Source organism: Carex rostrata, chromosome 2, assembly GCF_964058835.1.
Source record: "Carex rostrata chromosome 2, lpCarRost1.2, whole genome shotgun sequence".
Taxonomy (NCBI): Eukaryota; Viridiplantae; Streptophyta; class Magnoliopsida; order Poales; family Cyperaceae; genus Carex; species Carex rostrata.
In genome coordinates this window covers 1,908,208-1,933,091 of record NC_135919.1, presented here as the reverse complement: position 1 = coordinate 1,933,091, position 24,884 = coordinate 1,908,208, and the positions used below count along the sequence as shown (strand labels likewise).

The 24,884-nt window shown below is 34.3% G+C and overlaps 3 protein-coding genes and 1 non-coding gene across 4 annotated transcripts; 3 read left to right on the top strand and 1 right to left on the bottom strand.

Annotated features, from left to right (window-relative positions):
* The first annotated feature begins 4,269 nt into the window (after positions 1-4,269).
* On the top strand, positions 4,270-8,153 carry LOC144568378 (uncharacterized). Its single transcript, XM_078318715.1, has 2 exons — positions 4,270-7,296; positions 7,668-8,153. The coding sequence occupies exons 1-2, from the start codon at positions 4,272-4,274 to the stop codon at positions 8,027-8,029; spliced, it is 3,387 nt and encodes a 1,128-aa protein (XP_078174841.1). The 5' UTR covers positions 4,270-4,271; the 3' UTR covers positions 8,030-8,153.
* Positions 8,154-9,360: 1,207 nt separating this feature from the next.
* On the top strand, positions 9,361-11,031 carry LOC144568438 (threonine--tRNA ligase, chloroplastic/mitochondrial 2-like). The gene is made up of 2 exons (XM_078318797.1): positions 9,361-9,873; positions 10,117-11,031. The coding sequence occupies exons 1-2, from the start codon at positions 9,652-9,654 to the stop codon at positions 10,435-10,437; spliced, it is 543 nt and encodes a 180-aa protein (XP_078174923.1). The 5' UTR covers positions 9,361-9,651; the 3' UTR covers positions 10,438-11,031.
* A 10-nt stretch (positions 11,032-11,041) lies between these two features.
* On the bottom strand, positions 11,042-13,060 carry LOC144568426 (1-aminocyclopropane-1-carboxylate oxidase homolog 1-like). Its single transcript, XM_078318786.1, has 3 exons — positions 12,712-13,060; positions 12,070-12,630; positions 11,042-11,610 (listed from the first exon to the last, which is right to left on the bottom strand). Exons 2-3 carry the CDS (start codon positions 12,589-12,591, stop codon positions 11,206-11,208), a joined length of 927 nt encoding a protein of 308 aa, XP_078174912.1. The 5' UTR covers positions 12,592-12,630; positions 12,712-13,060; the 3' UTR covers positions 11,042-11,205.
* Positions 13,061-18,253: 5,193 nt separating this feature from the next.
* Positions 18,254-18,364, top strand: LOC144550714 (small nucleolar RNA R71). Its single transcript, XR_013510557.1, has one exon. It is a non-coding gene; the product is annotated as a small nucleolar RNA R71 (small nucleolar RNA).
* The last annotated feature ends 6,520 nt before the right edge of the window (positions 18,365-24,884 follow it).

Here is a 24,884-nt window from a genome sequence, read left to right as displayed (position 1 = left end):
GATTTGTTGTTCACTTGTTCTTTATCAAACTTTGATCATAAGTTAATTAAATCTTACTTTAAGTAATTAAGATAAATTTCATTACTGTGTCGTACTGATATTGTTTTGCATGTTGATTCTAGGGATGTTCTAAGTTGAGTAGTATCATTAATTCTCATACTTAATTTCATAGCTGATCCTAGGGGTGTCAATGACACCCGTTTACCCGTTTACCCTACCTGTATCGTATTCGATAAGACGGGTATGGGTAAGGTTTTTTTTTCGTTAGTTTATTGGGTATGGGTATGGGTAAAGATTTTTTTTCGTTAGATAAACGGGTATGAGTACGGGTAAAGGTTATTTCGTACCCGTTGGGTAATGGGTAATTATATGAAATATATTATATATAAATATATAAATATTATATCCAATTTATTTATTTTTCTTCTTTTCATATTGTTGTATGCCTGTATCAACGCTAGAGACATATATATTAACGAATTCATTTCCTTGTTTTCTTCCTTATTCATCTCCTTGTTTTCTTCCTTATTCATCGTTATTGTCTTTTTCTCAATTCTACAAATAGAAATATTCCATGTTTCAAAGAAAATATATCCTCACCTTATTTTCTGGCAATAATGTATTATTTGGTCTAAATAAGTAATCCATTAATGTCAGCTCAGGTGTTAGCGTCTGAATTTTGCATTACATGTCAGCTTTCTCAAGGTTATACTATGAATATATATATTTAATAATTGAATGAGATGGAATGAAATGTTAGAAGAAAGAATGTAACAAATGACAAAATTGACCATATGCTGTCCGAATCATTATATTGGTATTTTCGTTATTCGCCCACTACCGTTTCGTTACCCGTTAATCATAACGGATATGGGTAGGGTATGGTAAGACAAATTCTTAACGGGTATGGGTAAGGTCAATTATTAGTGGGTATGGGTATGAAAATGGTTCCACCCTCCCCGTATCGTACCCATTGACACCCCTAGCCGATCCCACTTTCATATTCTGAATTTTGTCCTTTTATGAGTCATATTCAAAAGACTCCATCAGTACGTTGTTAGTGTAAAATGAGTCACAATTCCACTTCCATGTCCCAAGTCCAAAATTCCAAGTTCTTTCTAACAATCAGCACTAGAAGTCTAGAACGACTCATGAGGGACTTTTCTATCCTTACATCTACGGATCTTGGGCAACCTTACTACCTTAGTGGATATGCATCGCGCTAAATTTATCTTATCAAGTATACAAAATAGACAACCATAAAACATTCTACAAATAACACAAATAAATATAAATAAAGTTAATTTGGTTATAATTTAACCACAACAGAATTGGTTTGCTTTAGTCTAACATACCAACTTAAACAGTCAAACAAAATACCCACATCTGTACCTGTAATTAATTTAAATACAAAAGTTCCTTCTCCTAGCTCCTTTGTAAACCCCACCTCAAAAGTTCATCATCAACAAGCCACCATAATCATACCGAAAACAGTCAAACAGATGCGAAAGATCTGTACATGCAATTACTTCAAAAACAAAACTTACCTCCTGAACCCCAACTTAAAAGCTCATCATGACCCTAAATTAATTAGACCACCATACATACACAAAAATAGAGCTAATCTTGGGTTAGCTCCACTATTCTCAATTCTTGTTGATCCAAACAAGAATTAGCAAATTGGGTTAGCTCAAGAATAGCTCTATTCCACTAACCCATAGAAATGGTAGGTTAGCAAGAATAGAACTTGTGGGGTTAGTGATATTAATAAAATATTTGATTCCTCTCAATTAGAGTTAATTTAAATATTAAATTAGTATTAAATAAAACATTTGATTAGTATTAAATATAATATAATATTTGATTAGATTAGTATTAAATAAAATATTATTTTAAATACTAAATGCAATATAATACTAATTTAAAATAGATTAATATTAAATAAATATAATATCAAACTAGATTAATATTAAATAAAATATTAATTTAAAAATCAAATTATAGTTATTTAACTATTAAATATAATATAATATTAGTTTAAATTTTAAATTAATATTAAATAAATATAATATCAGCTTAGATTAGTATTAACTAAAATATTAGTTAAAATATAATATTAGTTTTATATTAATTTAAATATTAAAATAGTATAAAATAACCATAATATCAAATTAGATTAATATTAGATTAAATGTTAGATTAAATAAAATATTATATTAAATATAATATAATATTAATTTAGATAGTAAATGTAATATAATATTACTTTAAATATTAGATTATAATCAAATAAAATTAGATTAAATATAAAATAGTATTAGTTTAAATATTAAATGTAATGTAATGTTAATTTAAATATTAAATGTAATATAATATTACTTTAAATATTAAATTATAATCAAATAAAATTAGATTAAATATAAAATAATATTAGTTTAAATATTAAATATTAAATATAATATTATATTATTTTAAATGTTAGATTACTATTAAATAAATATTAAATTAATATAATATAATATTAGTTTAAATATTAAATATTAAATGTAATATAATATTACTTTAAATGTTAGATTACTATTAAATAAATATTAAATTAATATAATATAATATTAGTTTAAATGTTAAATGTATTATAATGTTAGTTTAAGTATTAGATTAGTATTAAATAAAATGTTAAATTAGCTTTAGATAAATAGAATGTCATATTAAATTAGATTAGTATTAAATAAAATATTACATTAGTATTAGAAAATATTAGTTTAAATGTAATATAATATTAGCTTAAATATTAGATTAGTTTAATTATTATTTTATTTATTCCCTTCATTCTATTCCAAACATACAATCCAAATGATATTTTTACTAATCCGAATAGTTCGAAGTTAGTGCTATTCTCAAACAACTCGTGTTAGTACTATTCTCAACAACTAACCCAAAAAGCGCTATTCTTGCACTAATTCTTGCACGATCCAAACGTACCCAATTTGAGTTCACAATTTATATCGATCACAATACACAACAAAAGGTTGTGGTATACAAACACAACCCTTTGGTTAATAGTAGTGTGCTTGGAATTGCACAGAATTGATGTAGGATTCAACAAAGAAGTTCTCGGTTTCATTTACATTCGATGCTGGGTCCTCATTGAAATTGTTTGAGGTCTCATTCTTGTTGTATTTTTTAGGTTTAATTTATTAGTCATGTTGTATTCTTAAGAAAGATATTAGTTGTGAACTTTTGTGTATTTTTTAATCTATCCGAATATTGCATATTATGCTTTTTATATGAGTAATGTGTTTGTTCAACATGCTGTTCTCTAATTCGAAAACTTATATGTGTAAACTAGAAGATATTTTCATCTTCATTCATTCATTCATCCTCAAATCTGTATAAAAAAAAAATGCACAGGAGAGGACATTTTCTTTCCTATTTTTTTAAAAATAAATTTCCTTTTTTTTCCCTAGTATATATAGAGATGATGAAGTTCTTTCCAGCTTAGAGATGAGGATCTGAGGTTAACTTTGATTTGTTGTTCACTTATTCTAAACTTTGATCTGAGGTTAACTCTGATTGGTCATCCGGATTGCCTCAAGGCCTTCTTGATATCTCCTCGGTAGAGTTCATGGCCTAACTCATTTCTACTGATAGTTGAATAAACCGTCATCCATAAGTTAGGCCCTTCATAATTTGTACAAGTTTCCTATAAATCGTAGTAATTTATATAAAAACTCTATGGATGACGGTTGAGATGAAGATCTGAGGTTAACTCTGAGATTTGTTGTTCATTATGAAACTTCGATCACAAGTTAATTAAATCTTACTTTAAGTAATTAAGATAATTTTCATTACTGTGTCGTACTGATATTGTTTTGCTTGTTGACTCTAGATGTATTCTGAGTTGTCTCATTCTCATACTTTCATAGCAAGTCATCTCCAGCTTAAATTCATACTCTGAATTTTGTCCTTTTATGAGTCATATTCAAAAGACTCCATCAGTACGTTGTGAGTGTAAAATGAGTCACAATTCTACTTCCATGTCCCAACTTTCATAGCCAGTCATCATGATCCCCAACCCGATCTTCACGGTTAGAAAATAAAGTATTCAAAATTCCAAGTTCTTTCTAACAACAAGCACTAGAAGTCTAGAACGACTCATGAGGGAATCTCTTGTGGTCAACTTTTCTAACCTTACATCTACTGATCTACCTTTAACTATAAGAAGAGCAGCATTCTGTGAGAGAAATACATTGCCCCTCAATACACAAATCATGGAACGTTGTTATAGCCTGCTCACTATTCACCTCCTCTTAACCTTATCCTCATTTACTCTTGCTGCCATAGTAAAAACTAGTAAAACTGATCTATCAGCACTTCTCTCCTTCAAGTCGCAAATATATGATGATCCATTTGGAGTCTTCTCCTCATGGAATGAGTCAATGCACCACTGCCAATGGCAAGGGATCTTGTGTGGCCGGCACCATCCTGATAGAGTGACTGCTCTCGTTCTCGACTCCAAAAAATTGTCAGGTTATATATCTCCATCTCTAGCAAACCTCACGTTCCTCCAAAGGATGAGTCTCTCTGATAACCACCTAACAGGAAGCATCCCGGTAGAGATCGGGTATTTGGGTAGGCTACGTTTTCTCAACTTGAGTGTGAATTTTCTCGATGGTACCATTCCATCTACTGTATGTAATTGTTCAAATCTAGAATTTATTTATTTGAGAAATAATAATCTCCATGGAACCATCCCATCTAACTTAGCACAATGCAAAAAACTTAAAATAATAGGTCTGGGGAATAACTACCTCACAGGAGGCATACCGTTGGAATTCGGCCTCATCCCACAGCTCCAAGGATTAGGATTGTATGGCAATAATCTCACAGGATCAATTACTTCCACCTTGGGCAACCTTAGTAGCCTAATATATCTTTATCTTCACCAAAATCATTTTGATGGAGATATTCCAAATAGTTTAGGTAGACTAACTAACCTATCAAATCTTTTTCTTTACGAAAATAACTTCATGGGTTCCATTCCACCTACCTTAGGTAACCTTACCAAGCTATCAAATCTCTATCTTGACCATAATAACATTAGTGGTCACATCCCCCCTGTCTTGGGCAACGTTACTACCTTAGTGGAACTTGCTCTTTTAAAAAATAAATTCTATGGTTCCATCCCACATTCCTTGGGTAATCTACAAAGTTTAATAGTATTTGATCTTTCTGATAATATGTTAAGTGGATTCATCCCTGATGAACTAGGGAAGCTTCAAAACCTCCAGTATATTTCAATTGATCAAAACAACATTTGGGGCGAAATACCACACTCCCTTTACAACTTATCAACATTGTATTCTTTGGGACTTTTTTATAACCAGCTTCATGGAACTTTACCTTTCGATATGTGCAATGCTCTACCAAACTTGATTTATCTAAGCCTATTTTCTAATCAACTCCATGGACAGATCCCACCATCCATATCCAATTGTTCTACTCTTACTCTTATTGTATTAGATTATAATTACTTCAGCGGCATAATACCATCTAGCTTTGGAGCCTTAGAAAATCTTCAAATATTTTCTCTTCGATCTAATCAACTGGAGGCTAAGAGACCACATGATTGGAGTTTCATGGATCTTTTTACCAATTGTACTTTGTTAGAAACTATAGATCTTGGAGACAACCAACTACAAGGACTGTTACCAAGTTCTATAGCAAACCTTTCCGGTCTGCTTCAACTCGCACTGAATAATAACCCAATTTCAGGAAGCATACCAGCAACTCTCGGAAAACTCAATAACTTAACCTGGCTTAACCTAGGCAGAATGTTTCTCAGTGGCACCATTCCGGTAGAAATTGGAAATCTTAACAGATTGGGAATATTAGATCTGGAAAATAACATGATTTCAGGTCAAATCCCATCAACTTTTGGCAATCTCACCCAAATGACCACGCTACTTCTAGATAATAATGCATTAGAAGGGAGTATACCACCAGAATTAAGTAGCATGAAATTCTTAGAACTCCTTAATATTTCAAATAATAAGTTGGTAGGTGAAATTCCCAAAGAAATCATGGGTCTTTCTTCTCTTTCTATCAGTTTGGACTTGTCACACAATTATCTAACTGGCATGTTGCCACCAGAAATTGGTAACTTGAAAAACCTACAATCAATTCGTCTCTCAAATAACAAGTTACATGGAGAGATTCCTAGCACAATTGAAGGATGCCAGGAACTTGAAGCCCTTTATCTTGATAGCAATATGTTCCAAGGAACAATTCCAACCAGCTTGAGCAAACTAAGAGGACTGCAAACCGTTGATGTCTCTAACAACTCGCTCTCTGGCCGAGTCCCTGAATTCCTGGGTACAATGAATTTGACATATTTGAATATTTCTTTCAATAATTTCGAGGGGGAATTACCAAAAATAGGCATTTTCAAGAACGCCACTAGTGTAGATGTAAGAGGAAATCCAAAGCTTTGTGGTGGAGTGCCTCAAATGCATTTGTCACAGTGCATGTTACTGAAACATCACTCTCAAAGAAACATTGTACTCATATGTTCTGTTGTTGGTTCATTTATTTGCATAACTGCAGTCATTTGCTTGTTAGTGATTTATTATACTAGAAACAACCCTAGAAACAATCCACAATTTGATACAGCTTTGAAATATGGGTTAAAGCCCGTTTCATACAATGACCTTCTTAGAGCTACAGAAAATTTCTCTGCAAAGAATCAAATTGGAAGAGGTACATTTGGAGCAGTCTACAAAGCCGTTATGAGTTTCGAGAATGTAACAACTATTGCGGTGAAGGTGCTAAACCTTGAGACACACAGTGCTTCCAAAAGTTTCATCTCTGAATGTGAGGCTTTAAAAAATGTGAGACACCGAAACCTTATAAAAGTCTTGAGTTTGTGCTCTAGCGTAGACCACCAAGGTAATGATTTCAAGGCTTTGGTTTTTGAGTTCATGCCAAATGGTAGCTTGGAAACATGGTTGCATCCAAATGCATGTATAGACCGGCCATTCAGAAGCCTTAGCTTCCTCCAGAGGTTGAACATTGCATTTGATGTGGCGGCAGCTCTAGATTATCTCCATTACCATTTACCTGCACCAATTGTGCATTGTGATCTCAAGCCTAACAATGTACTTTTGGATGATGACATGACGGCACATGTGAGTGACTTTGGATTAGCAAGGTTTTTGGTTCAACCCGATACCATACCTTCTCAATCAATGTCGAGCACAGGTGGAATCAAAGGTTCTATTGGCTACATTCCTCCAGGTATAGCAGATCTTTTTATTTGAGAAGTACTTTTTTTTTAATATGTCCCTGCAACAAAATTATCCACCGACTTTGTTAAGTTCCAAAGAAACAATTCAAGTTTGTTCCACTAGCTAGCGAGGCTAAAGGGCAAAGCATTTGTTGCCTCATTTATACTCATGATTGAGACTTTTACTATCTATGCAAGACTTCTTTAATTTACTGCTTTGGGCTAGATAATTTGAAAAATATTACACAAATATATGCATGATCATATGAGCCCAAATTTGAAAAACTAGGTGAACTATACATATGTCAATAAGTAGAGTCACAGTTAACTATGCTTTAGTACTAAATTTAGGATTGTAACTATATAACTTTTCATTGTCTAGAGTATGGGATGGGTGGTCGGCCGTCAGTAGAAGGAGATATCTATAGCTATGGTGTTCTTCTACTTGAAATATTCACTGGAGTAAGTCCCACAGACAAGAGAATCAGAGATGGTTTGAGCCTTCAGAAGCATATTGAGATGGCTTTCCCTGACCACGTCATGGACATAGTTGACCCCAAATTATTCTCTGAAACTGATGGAGAACACAATCTGTATCCACCTGAAAATATCTATAGTTGTTTGGTTTCAGTGATTAAATGCGGGCTTCTGTGCTCCAAAGAGTCGCCAAAAGAGCGCATTTCTATGAAAGATGTTACTAAGCAGTTGAACTCAGCACGAACAAAGGTGCTCATCAGGCCGTAGATATAGAGAAAAAAGGATCAAAAGAGAAGAATAAGAAGGGCTCCGCTAAATATGTATTATGTGTAAAATTTGGATAGGAGTTGTGGGTATTTATGTTGTTGTAGTATATATTTTGTAATAATGATATTATTTCTTTCTATTAACAAATTAGGTGGGACTAAGTGTTTCGATTGAAAGACTTTAATTTGATAGGCACTCAATTAAATAAGAACACTGTAATGAGTAATTGGATGAATGCTGCATATTTATATATTGGAGTATTTTTCTTGTTCTTATGAAGGAATTAAATTAATGCATAGTAAAAATCTAATGTTAACAATCTCATCAGAGTTTTCATACACGTAATGTTAATGTTAATTGGATATATGCAGAATAATGACAGAACATTTAAACCTCTGTATTGTAAAAAAAGATCAGAGAGCAAGAACTTGAATATTAGTATAATTGAACTTAGGTCAACACTTCATTGATTGATTCCTCACCCAAACATGTTGTTAGAACTGCACACTAGTTAATTTCTGGTTTAATTCTCTTTCTATCACCGGTATCAATTAATAATTGTATTCGTTGTTGTTTTTTGTTTGTTTAACAGTTTAAGCCTTGTCATGAGCCCTCTTTGTACCTCTTTGTGTTCTGGTACAGTTTCATAGTTGGAAGGGCCTTGAGCATACAGATGATGATCAATTTTGGGTATTAATCTTGGGATTTTGAAGCATGGGCAGATCTAAGGCTTAGTCAAAGGTGGCTAAGTCACCTCTATGATTTTAAAATTTTAAATATGTATATATAAATTTAATTGAAATTTATTATTTTAGCTTTTATATATAATTATTTTTTATGTAGTTTCTTGAAGGAGGAGGCGAAGAGGCGGGACCACTGACGTCTTGGTCAGGACCTTGATCTCTTCTCTATACTGCAGGTTTCTCTAATTCATACTTCACCAAAATTTTCATTTAACTATTTAAGTGTGTTTTTAGAGTCATTTGTAGATGGTAGTTTGGTAATGTTCCAGCAAACTTGGGGATTTTTATAAAGCTTCTACGAACAAGTGCATTTAAATATAGAATCCAAGAGGGGTCCAAGTTCAACTTTAATTCTCTTTTGGTAGAATATTGAGAGCAGATTGATTGTACCTTAATTAACCCACTAAGTACTGGACGAGTTATTTTTGGTTGACCCAATTTGACTATTTGAACCTTAATTAACTCTCAAACCTAATTCCTTTCCTGTTATATCCATGAACCTCAATTCACCCTATAATGTATAGTCGCAAGGAAATACAAGTCAGTGAAGTTCGGTATAATAAGAAAGAAAAGGACTTGTAGGTGATCAAACTGGTACAAGGTGGAGTCTAAGACTCCACTGAGGTTAAGTTTGTGCAATTACAACTTGATTCAGGTTTTTTTTTTTTTTTCCTTCAATAACCTCAATACAAAAAATGGGGCTTTGGAAGTGGTCACATAAACAGTACCAGCTTTTTACCTGCTGATGCATACAAGATTCTCACCATTTACAACATAATTTCCAGGAAGATGCAGGAGGTGGGTTGGTATTCTGGCACCCAAAGGGTGCAATCATAAGACATAATTGAATACTCCTGGAAAAAAAAATTCACCTACAACATGGCTATGATCTCCTCTACACGCCAAATGTATGACCAGATTGATGTGGAGAATGAGTTGTACCAGCTCCGCCCCCATGAACTGTCCATAGCCCCATACCACATCCTTCTTTTCAGGAGGAAATTGCATTCTTATACAAAGATTTCAGAGCTTGGAACTGTTTACCGGTATGAGCTGTCTGGAAGTCTGCATGGTCTCTTTCGTGTCAGAGGATTTACTCAGGTACTAGACCAATTGTACCAATATTTGCTGTCATCATATATTCACAAATGTTCTTACCATATATAATCACAACCAGCAGTTTATTCTGTATGTTTTCTTGCTCGAGCGAGCACACATGCATCTGTGTTTGTGTGTGTCTGAGAGGGAGAGAGGGAAGTTGATAACTCAGTTTGCACATGATCCTTGGCAAGCGCATGTAGAATTGAACAGCATGATTTACATATCTTAGTTCCTATATTTCAGGATGATGAACACATATTTTGCTTAGAAGACCATATAAAGAGCGAGATCAGGGGTGTGCTTGATCTGACTGAAGAAACACTGCACCAATTCAGATTTGACAGGTATGAGGTGAACCTCTCAACCCGACCAGAGAAATCAGTCGGCAGTGATGACATATGGGAGAAGGTAATGGTTGCCTTGAGAGAAGCATTCAATGATAAGGGATGGAGTTACAAAATTGATGATGGAGGAGGTGCCTTTTACGACCCCAAAATTGATTCGAAAATTGAGGATGCACTTGGTAGGAAATGGAAGTGTTCTACTGTGCAGGTAATTGGTTGAATTTGTAAGGTTATTTTGCAGCAGATTCCCTCACAAGTTACCTACTGGTTTCTTTTCTCTAAGAATTCTTTTCTTGACATTGAGGATATGGCTAAAATATACATAACCTAATTATTCTTGATTTTACCAACGAACCATCCAGCAGAAACAGGTCCAAGCATAATGCTATGGCTGCAGGTATAAAGGATACTTTTTAATACCTGATCAAGTAAACAGGTCAGTGGACTGATAGTAATGGTGCAAGGCCTCACTGGTACGATGTACAAATGTTACAGCCTTGGTTTTCAGAAAATTAGTGTCTTTGATTGCTTCAAGCAAAACAAACCAAGAGTCAAAATTACCAAATGCACTTGGCAAAAAAAAGGTCAAAATTACCTTTGTATTGAATTTGTCATATTACAGGTCAATTTTAATCTGCCAGGGAGGTTTGATATAACTTATATGGATTCAAATGGAGAGAAAAGACAAGCAATCATGATCCACCGAGCAGTTTTGAGCATTATGCTTGTACCTGTTAACATCTGGTTGTAGTACTGGAGAGCGATCTGCGATGTTTTTCCGCCGACCCAGCATTATGCTTGTACCTGTTAACATCTGGTTGCGGATCCAAAAGTTTATTAGAGCAAGTTTGTTTGGAGCACAAAATAAGAATAAATTGGGTCCCTTCAGTTAATGGGCTTAGCTTTGTGAAAGAACAACATTGATTGACAAGTACACAGCACCACCTAAAATAGACACCACAAATTAAGACAACTCGGCCAGCAAATACTACTCATTAATTGCTTCAATTGAGCTCATGTACAGTATATCACACATTTCATTGCAATCTGAAATAGTACTTTTATCAAGTATATGATTTCTTACACCATTTCCTTTACTATATATATTTTGATAACACACATAACAATCTTTGGAGAATTTACAACCTGAAGTAATCCAATGCAGACCGACCATCAAGGCCTTTGCTGCGGTAGTACAAAATGAAATTTTGACTGTAGTTTCTTTGTACAGTGGTGGGCTAACCTCTGTTATTAACTCCTTTATGGGGCCATATAACCTATTACAATTTGTGTTTAAGTGAGTGGTAAAGAAGCATGCCACAGAGACTCTGGGTCCAATACTGTTAGCAAGCACTCTATGCTCCACACTTTTCAACCTGTCATTTGATATCAACTGCAATTTGAAGAAAAAAAAAAAAAAAACGAAATTAGTATTTAGTGTTGTATAAACAAGCTGGCTGTCATATTAGTCAGGGGCTAATTCAGGATTTTCGTCAGAGGGAGGCAAAATAATAGCGAATTGGGTTTAAATAGCTAACCGGATTCAAACCCATTAGCAAACCAGATTAAAAAAAATAGCGAATCGGGTTTAAATTTCCAATGCTCTGACTTTTAATCCTAATTACCAATCTGAATTCAAAGAATTTATTCTAATTTAAATCTAAATTTAACAAATGACAAAATTCAGAAAATTCAGAGGGGGGTAAAAATATTTCACGGAGAGGCATAGTTGGTCCGGGCCTATCCATCCCCATAAAATTTCAAAATTTCAATATCCAGAGGGGGCAGTTGACCCCCTAGCTCCACTTGGATACGCCCCTGATATTAGTATTGAAAAAATAAATGGGTATACCTGCAAAAGATCGCCGACATTGATTACTAAGGCTCCGTGCACAGGCGGCACATCAATCCAGTGGTTCTGATACAGGACTTGTAATCCGCCGATGCTATCCTGTAGAAGCACAGTGAGGAAATCGGAGTCGGAGTGCTTGGTTGTCCCGACTGTCAGGTGGGGCTCGGGGCATGGTGGGTAGTAGTGCGTGAGTACATTTATCCCTTTGTTGCATTCTATCTCTGTTAGGTAACTTGGTTTCAGGCCAAGTGCCTCTGATAGTAACTCAAAGAATATGATGCCAAGTCTCTTGATGTACTCTGTGTACTTGAAAGTTATATCTCTGCATACAGCAGGCAACTCTTCTGGTACGGGCAGTTCAGGCGCCATGGTGATGAACACGGTATCGCGCCAGTTGGCAGCTGGTGACTGGTACAAATCAAAATTGCTATTGTAAACCACTTTCTTGCTTGAATCCCTAGTGTAGTATTTCTTCTTAACCTCCACCTCTGCCTCATTGAACAACTTAACCCCTTCAAGCATTTCATCAAGAACCTCCAATGGGATTCCATGGTTTACCACCTGAATTGAAACAGTATTTTAATTTTCTTTCAAATTTATTTCAATTCTAAAATTTCTAACCAACATTATCTAATTTTGTACCTGAAAAAAACCAAAGGTCTGTGAGGCATTTTTAACCTTTTCCACCAATTGTTCTCTAAGTGCAGCATCAGAGTCGGCTCCACTGAGATCAATCACTGGAATTTCAACCGGTAACGATACCAGTTGACCTTGTTCATGTGGCTGGATGAAAAATGGAGGGATTTTTGTGATTCCAGCATCGACTAAACCCTTCACGCCTGATTTGGTTTTGTCAAAGGTTTTGAGTTCCCTAATTCAGTCATAGGCCGTTGTCATTTTGCTTTGGAATAATAGAAGTAGAGTATGAGATTGTGTGTGTGTGATATATATTAGAAATATAATGTTAGAATTTGAGAATAAAAAAAAATACACTTATGTGTAGCTTCTCACTGTGCCACGTTTCCACACTGATGACCAGTAGTATTAGTAGCTTGTCACTGTTGCCTAGTAGTAGTAGACTAGTAGGTTCAAAAATCCGTTGATTATTATTATTATCTTGTTTTTTTATTTGTTTGGGAAGGCAAGCAAGGCCTCTATTTTCTATTTTCTTTTGGAGCAGAATAAAATCATTTCCAGAGGAGAACTAACTACAAATTGCCAAATTTGACAACACAAACTAGCTTAAATGATAAATAATAAATCTACAATTTAAACAACCCACCTCATCATCACCAAATAGCAACAGACAAGTAGCGTATTAGTACCAAAATTTAATAGAGGAGGGTTCAAATGCCTCCATGTTTTTGTGCCTCCATCATGCCTCCATCTCTCTCCATCATTTTCAAAATTCAAACAGTCGATCCGAACCGCTCAACCTAACTTCCATACTAAAATATGTTTGGAGACCAAATTTTATATTTTTAGGAATTTTTTTACTATTTTTTAGATAGGTACAAAAATACTGTTTTTAGATGGTTCAGATTTACTGATTTTGTATCTATCTAAAAAAATAGTAAAAAAATTCCTAAAAATATAAAATTTGGTCTCCAAACATATTTTAGTATGGAGGTTAGGTTGAGCGGTTCGGATCGACTGTTTGAACTTTGAAAATGATAGAGAGAGATCGAGGCATGATGGAGGCACAAAAACATGGAGGCATTTGAACCCTCCTCAATTTAATATGGTATGTTGAATAAATTGTAAGCAATTTAAAAAAAATTATAATCAAATTAAGCTCAAATTTCTGGATCTGTGATGTAAATTATTGCAACACAAGTAATAAATCCTAATTTACACTCAATTCGGTTGCAAGTGTACAACCTTGTCAAGTAGTACTTAGGGATCGTCTCCACAGGGACAAGTCGGAATATCAAATCTAACCTAACAATTTAATTTAGTAAAAGAAAGTAAAAAAGGTTTTTGTTTGTTCAAATGTTGGTTTGGTTTCGATTAAAATGAATTAAACTAAAGTCTTAAAGAAAAATCTGAGTTTTTAACAAGTATGAGAAATTAGGGTTTCTTAGGGTTCCTATCCACTAGTGTTATGACTAATTGGTTTATTAAATTTGTTCTTTTAGTTATGAAGGCACAGTTGGGTGTTGTAGGTACAAAGGGATATCTATATATTAATACCATCTTTAAATTAGAATAAACATCACCTCTCGGTACTTGGCTACCCTAATATAAAGTCATTAAGTTCTTACTGTCCCAATAAATCTAGAAAACTATCTTTCACCTCTCGGTACTTGGCACAATTCTCTAAACTATTAGGTAAAGCCCGTATAAGACAAGCGTCACCTCTCGGTACTTAGCCTATCAAATACCCTATTCCTTATGGTCTGGACCTAATATTCAATTTCTCAATTGCAAATACCAAATCCTAGGGTTTCATGTGATTTCGATTAAGTCCTCACAATCAATTAAAATAAAAAATAGATCATAACAAAGAACAAGAATATATAAAATAAAACCAACTAAATCATAACAAAAGTTTCAAGTACAACCCTAATCAACCCTAGAAAAGCCCTTAGCCAGTCATGGCTAAAGCACAAATGAAATCAAAAGAATAAAAGAGTTCCAAAGGAAAGAAAATAATAAAACCGGTTGATCGATTTTTGATCTCTTCTTCCTTCTTCTCTCTTCTAGCTTTTCCTTGCTCTTCCTTGTTGAAACCCTAAAAATTCTGCCTAAAAAAACGTCCCCTTATCTATTCTACAAGTCCCCCTTTTATACCCCTCATAAAAACTAAGAATAACTCCCTAAAAATAGCAAATTCGGGCTCTGAACCGACTTATTGCGGGCCGCAATGGATTTATTGCGGGCCGCAATGAGTGGAGGCAGTTAATAGACTGCACAGAAAAATCTGGAGAGGTTATTGCGGGCCACAATGAGTGTGCTGGAATGAAAATGTTGTGCTGGAGAAGTTATTGCGGGCCGCAATAAGGTTATTGCGGACCGCAATAAAGGTCCTGGAAATGCTGTATTGAAGATGGTTCTGTCTGAGTTGGTTGCGGCCCGCAATAAATGTGAAATCTACTCCATCTCCGTGCTGTCTTGCTCCAGATCACCCGTCTTACTCCGTTAAGCTCCAAGCACTTGATTACGTACAAAATAAACACAACTAGGGCAATAACTTGAACTTTTGGACATTTCTGACCTAATTAAACCTAATTCGAATCAAAACTTGGCTTAATTTATATAACAAACCCTACGTTTCAATAGATACAATTTCAGCTTATCAAATTCCCCAAGCTTGAACATTGCTTGTCCCAAGCAATATCTAAACTTGGACTATGATCTTGCCAAAATTTAAAAATCTTAACGTAAATTTTGTACAAATTTAAAGTGCAACCCTTGACTAATCATGCTTCACCCCACAATTCAATTACTCTAACTTTTATTTCCCTAAAGTTTTATAATTTGTAAACTTCGGGTATCTAAATTTGTTACAAAAAATGCATTCTTATTTGCGAAAATTCTTTTTAAAAATCCCCCAAGCTTGAATCAAACTTAGGTTAGAAAGTCGCGGACTTCGTGTGTTGATATATGCAAAATTTTATTTTTCTTTTGTTGACACTATAAATCTTTATCCTTAGAACAAAACCGGTTAGTTATAGGTAGCTAATCCATACCCAACCGTTTTAATTCAAAAGTGCATTCGCATGCTCTTGGTTCAACCCTTCCATGACACGAACCTACATGGTTAGTGCAAACCCGGTCACTTTATCGGGCAAACTAGCGGAGCAAAGTGTCTATGACTCATTGCTATAAGTACGTCATGTCGCCGTAACATAAGCAAACGAAGTCTTTCTTTTCTAAAAATTTTCAATTTTACACAATTTTTCAACATTTTTACAAAATATCATGAATACACACATCCTTAGGTATTAAATCATACCTATGGATATCCCGATCTTTCTAAATTCGTTTTTCCCAAACAAGTTGCATTTTCAAAAAAATAAATTTAAATCCCTAAATTTCTAATTTCTTAAACCTTTATTTCCACAAAGTTTTTCGCCAAAGTATGTGGTTATTTCAAATTATTCCAAGGGTATTCCTAAAAACTCGTTAAAATTTGTATCAAAATTTCTAATAATTTTGACAATCACTCAAATTTATCAAGGGTTTTATTTTTACCAAGTTTTAACACACAAAAAAATTAAACATGATTTTATACTTTATGCATTTTCAAACAATTAAGTCCAATTATGCAAGACTCTATTTTTCACAACCTCATAAAACATCTTGACAAATTCGCAATTTCAAGCATTTAAGTTTAAAATCACAAATCCTATTCATGGTCAAGTAAAAATCAAGGTTATAAATCCTAAAAAGTTTTGAAAACATGCATGCAAAGATACAATTTATTCCCATCCCCCAAGCTTAAATTAAACACTGTCCCCAATGCGTAAAAATAAACAAAAGTAAATAGGGAGAAACATGGACTACTCTATTGGCGGAAGGTGGTGGTGGTACGCCTTAATGCTTGGATGGAGGATCGGGAGGACGGCCTCCCCATTGCTCCATTTCGTGTCGATTTCCTCGAGATTTGTCGGTATCAGATGTTTCCACCGACTTCTTTTGCACAAATTCTCTATTAACCTGTGAAATTTCTATCATGCAAACTGAATTTTTGTTAGGAGGTATCAATGACTTATGAAAATAAAATGATTCTTTCTTCTTCCCAACGGAGAAAGAAAGCTCCCCTTCTTTGACTTTGATGTTTGCACCTGCCGTTGCTAAGAAAGCTCGACCTAAGAGAACGGCCGAATGATCATCCGTTTCAATGACAACAAAATCGACAGGAATTTTAATCCTACCAATTTTGACAACCACATTTTTCAATATACCAAGTGGAGATCGTGTTGTCCCGTCAGCAAGAGTTAGTGTCAAATTGGTTGGTTCTAAATTACCCGACTCAAGTTTGTCATAAACCGATTTAGGCATGAGACTGACACTTGCCCCTAAATCACACATTGCATTTTCAATCCTAGTTGTGTCTATAGAGCAAGGTATCGAGAAACTGCCCGGATCTTTCATTTTAGGAGGTAATTTGGTAGAAAAGATTGCGCTACATTTTTCATCTAATATCACATGTTTACTTTCCTCCATTGTACGCTTTTTGGTCAAAATTTCTTGTTGGTCCAGTTTATTCTCCACTAACCTTTGAGGAAAGGGTACAAACCTGAGTGGAGGAATATACTTAGGAGTTTCAATAGATTTTACCTTGGCCGGGTTGGAATTACCCTGTTCTTGAGATAGATTCGATGCCGGTGTGTTTGCATTGAGGCGAGCCGAAGGCGGTTGTGTCTCTAGCATATTCGGTCCTTGATATTTCGTACTGCTCCTCAGGGTTATTGCATTCGCGTACTCCCTAGGGTTGATGTCCGACTTGCCCGGTAGTGTGCCTTGTTGTCGGAAGGATGAAGATGCTTGTTGTGCAACTTGGTTTTCAAGCATTTTACTTTGGGTTGCCAACATATCTACCTTTTTGGTCAATTCATCAAACTTTTGGTTTTGACTTGTCATGAATGCTTCCATCATCAATTCAAGATTGGATTTTAGTTGTGCATTAAAACTATACCCTTGGTTACCATAACCTTGATTTGGTCTATTAAAGTTTGAGTTACCTTGGGTATTTTGGTCATTTTGTCTCCACGAAAAGTTTGGGTGATTTCTCCAACCGGGGTTATAAGTATTGGAGTAAGGATTGTTATTTGGTGTAAAATTACCTTGGTTAATTGCATTAACCTCATCAATACTACCCCCATGACCTATACCACACTTAATTGCTAGATGATCAGTTTCACCACAAATTGAAAAAGGGAGAGGAGAAGAATTGTTTACCGAATTTACGCTCATTTGATCAATTTTGCGATTCAAGGCGGCAATTTCTGCAGCCAAGTTTTGATTCGAATTCACCTCCTTCATCCCCCGCTGCAAGATCACCGGTGTCTCCCTAGGGTTGTGCCATTGGCTTTTATTGAGAGCCATGTCATCCACCAACTTGTATCCGTCCACAGCCCCTTTGTTCATGAGACTACCTCCAGCAGCTGCATCCAACATACCTTTGTCGTGTGGCATGAGGCTGTTGTAGAAGATTTGCAGTAGATTCCACCCTTCTATACCATGATGTGGACATCACCTCTGCAGTTCTTGAAACCTCTCCCACGCCTCGCTCATGGTTTCATCTCCTTTCTGTCGGAAATTGTGGATTTGATGGCGCAAGGAGTTTGTTTTGGATGGTGGAAAGAACTTGTTGAGGAAAACATTCGCCACCTTAGGCCAAGTATTCATGTTCTCGGGCCGTTGTCCCCTTATCCAACCTTTAGCCTTATCCGCAAGAGAAAAAGTGAAAGCCATAACTTTCAGATCTTCAGGAGAAACAGTTTGTACCTTAATTGTGCTGCAGATTTCTTCAAAGTTGGCTAAGTGTTGTATGACATCTTCATGAGGCAGACCATGGAAAAGATTACGCTGCACCATGCTAACCCATGCAGGAGGAATTTGGTATTCTTCAGCATTGATAGTAGGTGCCGTATAGCCAAGGTGGATTTCCTCAGCCCTAGGTGCTGTAAAGTCTCTTAAAGGGCGGTTGGCATCGGCTACTTCATTGTTTTCTCTTTCGAGAACGGCTGCCCGCAGACGTTGAAGTTCGTTAGCCATCCGATCCCGTTCCCTCTGAAGATTTTCAAATCGAATATCTTCATTTTCGATCGACATGTCTAACTGGCGTGGATTTAAGTGCAAGAAAGGTCCCCTTGTTGGGTGTTTGTTCCTTCTTTCGTAGAAGAGATGGGTTGACCCTCGCCTAGAAAACCACTCAACCAAATCTGTTACGTTCGGGGTTGGAGGTTCCTCTGCCAGATTTCAACCTAAAAAAAATGAAATGAGAGAGAAAGAAAGAAAAAAGGAAATTAAACAATTACTAACTAAATTACTTAGGTCCGAAATAATATTCACCGTTGTCCCCGGCAACGGCGCCAAAAACTTGATGTAAATTATTGCAACACAAGTAATAAATCCTAATTTACACTCAATTCGGTTGCAAGTGTACAACCTTGTCAAGTAATACTTAGGGATCGTCTCCACAGGGACAAGTCGGAATATCAAATCTAACCTAACAATTTAATTTAGTAAAAGAAAGTAAAAAAGGTTTTTGTTTGTTCAAAGGTTGGTTTGGTTTCGATTAAAATGAATTAAACTAAAGTCTTAAAGCAAAATCTGAGTTTTTAACAAGTATGAGAAATTAGGATTTCTTAGGGTTCCTATCCACTAGTGTTATGACTAATTGGTTTATTAAATTTGTTCTTTTAGTTATGAAGGCACAGTTGGGTGTTGTAGGTACAAAGGGATATCTCTATATTAATACCATCTTTAAATTAGAATAAACGTCACCTCTCGGTACTTGGCTACCCTAATCTAAAGTCATTAAGTTCTTACTGTCCCAATAAATCTAGAAAACTATCTTTCACCTCTCGGTACTTGGCACAATTCTCTAAACTATTAGGTAAAGCTCGTATAAGACAAGCGTCACCTCTCGGTACTTAGCCTATCAAATACCCTATTCCTTATGGTCTGGACCTAATATTCAATTTCTCAATTGCAAATACTAAATCCTAGGGTTTCATGTGATTTCGATTAAGTCCTCACAATCAATTAAAATAAAAAATAGATCATAACAAAGAACAAGAATATATAAAATAAAACCAACTAAATCATAACAAAAGTTTCAAGTACAACCCTAATCAACCCTAGAAAAGCCCTTAGCCAGTCATGGCTAAAGCACAAATGAAATCAAAAGAATAAAAGAGTTCCAAAGGAAAGAAAATAATAAAACCGGTTGATCGATTTTTGATCTCTTCTTCCTTCTTCTCTCTTCTAGCTTTTCCTTGCTCTTCCTTGTTGAAACCCTAAAAATTCTGCCTAAAAAAACGTCCCCTTATCTATTCTACAAGTCCCCCTTTTATACCCCTCATAAAAACTAAGAATAACTCCCTAAAAATAGCAAATTCGGGCTCTGAACCGACTTATTGCGGGCCGCAATGAGTGGAGGCAGTTAATAGACAGCGCAGAAAAATCTGGAGAGGTTATTGCGGGCCACAATGAGTTTTATTGCGGGCCGCAATGAGTGTGCTGGAATGAAAATGCTGTGCTGGAGAAGTTATTGCGGGCCGCAATAAGGTTATTGCGGACCGCAATAAAAGTCCTGGAAATGCTGTATTGAAGATGGTTCTGTCTGAGTTGGTTGCGGCCCGCAATAAATTAATTGCAGTCCGCAATAAATGTGAAATCTACTCCATCTTCGTGCTGTCTTGCTCCAGGTCACCCGTCTTACTCCGTTAAGCTCCAAGCATTTGATTACCTACAAAATAAACACAACTAGGGCAGTAACTTGAACTTTTGGACATTTCTAACCTAATTAAACCTAATTCGAATCAAAACTTGGCTTAATTTACATAACAAACCCTAGGTTTCAATAGATACAATTTCAGCTTATCAATCCGTAATGGATACTTAGATGACCTTTCTATTAAGTTTTTAGAATTTCATGATGACTTAATAAAATTATATAATTAGAGTAGCCAACTTCATAAAATTATAAATTGATTATTAAAAAAAATACGCTTGCTATTGCCAACCACCGTCAAGCTTTAAAAAAATATTAAAAAAAATAATTTTGTTAAATTAATATCAAATGTCTCAAAATATCACATAAATTTTTGTAATCTTTAAGAATGAACACGAATCTTGATGTAAACTCGTGGTGGAGATTCATTTGCTAAGACGAACTCGTAACTAGATCTCAAACAATACAAAACATATCATCATAATTAATGACATAAAATATTAATTATTTTAAAACATTCATAATGTCTCATATAAAAATTAAAACTATCTTAATCATATGTTACAAAACTCTTTCTAAAACTACACTAGACATATTCTTGAGCCCACAAACAAAGAGAACTGTTCAAAAGCAAAATCATACTCCTCTATTTCTTTTTCTTTTGTTCTTCCCAAACAGAGATCGAACATATGCAGTTCCCTAAAAAATTACCAAAGAATTAAATTTTCCAAAATAAAAAAAAACAACTCCAAAAAAAACCCTTTATATCACCTCCAACCATTGCCATCTTACCTTCAGAAATTCCAGTACCAATTTCGACCTTTAAGTCCTGTTCGGGCATTCATTGTTTCCGTGGGAAAAAAAAATTCACTCAGAGTGAATTTTTTTTTCCACAGAAACAGTGTTTCGACTATTCAAATTGGATCCGTTCCTGTTTCCGCCTAGCAACCGAACAGGGCCTTAGTGCCTTCTCTGTTTTCTGATTAGAAAAATAGAAATTCAATTATAAAAAGACAAACAGAAAAAATCATGGGTCTTCTTGGTCAAAAACAATACCAATTTTTTTTTTTTTTTGGCAAATTCACTGATAACATTTTTGCAAAAACAATACTATTAATTTCATTATAAGCTAATAACATTAGATAACATACAAAAAAAAAAAAAGATAACTCTATTTCATAAAAAAAAATATTTGCTGTAAGCAACCTTTTTTTAAAAGCAATCAACAAGTTTAACTATTGATGAGACAAACCAGCACGAAATCAATGAAAAATTATCCCTATATTTCATTACAAGTGCAAATTATCTATTTTAATATTATATCTTATGTATAATATAAACTTGATTTAATCCAGAAAATGATCCTAAGAACTAATATAAGAACTAAGAAGGAAAAAATTTCTACATAGAGGAAGTTAACACCTATAAAATAATTTTTTCAGTTAAAGTTATAAGTACTTGATAAAAAAAAATGTAAATGTTAGAGGTGACTAGAAGTTAACACCTATAATATTTACCTTCCTCCATGTAGAAATTTTTTCTACATGGAGGAAGTTAACACCTATAATATTTACCTTCCGCCCCCTGATAACAGTATTTGTGTTATTTGTGCTTTTTAACGGAAGAATATAATTTAGTATTAATATTATTGGTTATTTATAGAAGGGTGCCTAGTTTATATGCTTTTATTGACGGATTAGTTTGGTGGTTGATAAGAACAAAAAAAAAAAAAGGACAGTGATAACAATCCCCGCAGGTTTATCCCCGCATTTATCCCCGCAGATACTGCCAAAAAAAACATGGGGGGACCGCCCAATCATTAATGAGCGTTTAAAAAACTGCGGGTATTTAACTTGAAGCATTAAAGTATTTACCTTGAATTTGTCAGGTATTAAACCCTATGCAATGATCTCTATTTATGAAAGAATCAATCAATCCATTAATTGTCCCCGTACAAAATTTCCTTTTTTTTTGAATCGTCCCCGCACAACTGGGGACCATTAAACATGGGGGGACCGCTCAATCATTAATGAACGTTTAAAAAACTGTTAGTATTTAACTTGAAGCATCAAAGTATTTAACTTGAATTTATCAGGTATTAAACCCTATGCAATGATCTCTATTTATGAAAGAATAAATCAATCCATTAATTGTTCCCGCACAAAATTTCTTTTTTTTTTGAATCGTCCCCGCACAACTGGAGACCATTAAATAAACAATCCTCTCACCCAATGATAAATACTCTGAGACATAATGATAAATACTTTATATTACATGGGTAAATACTTTACATTATATGGATAAATACTTTATGTTACATGGATAAATATTTCTCAAGCATACTTGCAACTTTCAGTAAAACATCAATGATAAATACTCTCATGCATAATGATAAATACTTTATGTTACATGGATAAATACTTTGTATTGCATAGATAAATACTTCTCAGACATAATTGCAACTTACAGTAAAACATCAATGATAAATACTTTCAGACATAATGATAAATACTCTATGTTACATGGATAAATACTCTATGTTACAAGGGTAAATATTTCTCAGAAATAATGATAAATATTTTTTTGAACATCAATTAACAGATAAGCATTTATTAACAGTGATTGTTATTAGATAACAGTATAATTAATGCACAGATTGTTTTTAAAGCAATAATTAACGCGGGAATTGTTATTAGAGGAATGCATAATTAATGCGGGGATGGGAGTGGGGGGTTCTTATAATTAGTGGGGGGATAAAAGGAAACTTTTAGGGAAATTAGTGAGGGGATAAAAGGAAACTTTTAGGGAAATTAGTGGGGGGATATATGGCAGTTAAGGAAGAGAGAGAGTGCGGGGAAAATGAGGGGATGGGAGTGGGGGGTTTGTTATAATTATTCAAAAAAAAAATGTTCCGAATTTTAGTCGATATTGCTAGGTGTATTATTCACTGCATAAATTAGATACCTGTTTAAAAAATATAAGTAAATTGTTGTAAAGAGGAAATATCGAAAAATGTAATTTTGTTTGCCGGAATTCTGAATTGTATGGTTGATAAATCGTTTCTTTGTTTAAAATTAAGTACTATAGCCCAAGACTGAAATGGTTGTCTTGACCTAAGAGAAAAAAGTAACAATAAATTAACTAAAAAAAGAAGGCAGCGCCAGTTAGGAAAGGGATGTTTTCTTTCATTTCCTTATCTAACCTTGTCGGAAATAATATCTCATCTTTGGTGGAAGAAGTGGTCAGAGGACTAAGAGAATCGAGCATTTAAATTCTTGGTATTACTAGAGTTATTAATCTGATGTAATTCAGTTTTTAAAATGTAAGAATGTCTCTTATTTACTATGCAGTAAAAAAAAAATATTAAGAAATTGTCTATAAATTTTATCTTGATCAAATGATTAGCTCAAATTATTTCTTTTTTTTAATTTTCTTTTTATTTTGTTGTTGACGTGGCTTAATAAAAAAACTTTAAAATTAATTTCAGAGATGTAAATATTAGAAACTTTAGAGTTAGAGATCTTAATTTCTAAAAGGTAGTTGAAAATTATTTAGAAACTCATTTGATTTGTTAGAATATAGATGTTCTAAGTTTATTATATACATTTTGTGCTGTAATAATGGTATCAGTAAACAATGTATGATTTATGTTTTGTAATGAAAATTGGCAAGTATGATTTCACTTATCTCAAATTAAAAAAATTATAAAATTCCAATTCGGTACAGAGTTATGTGAAGATTAAGTAATATTAATTTCGATATAACTGAGCAATCTTAAATAATAACATAAGGTTATTTAATTTGTGTTATTTACTAATACATTTGTTTAGGTTATTTAGGTGGTGTTTTGTGTCATGATACATAAAATCAATCGGATCCTGTTTTAATTAACACAAGTCAAACTACGCACCCATTCGGACCGGATCCGTCATTTCGAAATTTTATGAGGGGCAATTCTGTCAAAACTCGAAAAGAGAGGTCCTTTGGGAAAGAAAGTTTACCCCGGCACGCACACCCCACTTCGCTGTCCAACCCTACTTGGAACATAAAATTATTCATTACTCATTGACTGTATAGTGCAACTTACAAATTACCCCACAAAAACCCTGGAATTTTAGATTAAATCAAGTACTTCAGTAATTTACTTTATTGACGAATATATATTTTATCTCTTTGAAGTTTATTTCCAAATATATAATTTTTGAAATCTATAAACGGTTAAAACAATGTTACAAATAAATTAATAAAGAGCTTTCTAGAAAGCCCCAAAACATAAGGACCATTGTAGTAATGATAAGATTGTTTAGGGACTGAGATGGAGAATTCACCCTCGCCACAATAAAACCCCGTCGTCCATTCTTGGATTTTCCCAACTCAATTAAATCCTCTCCCAACCCCCAAGTGA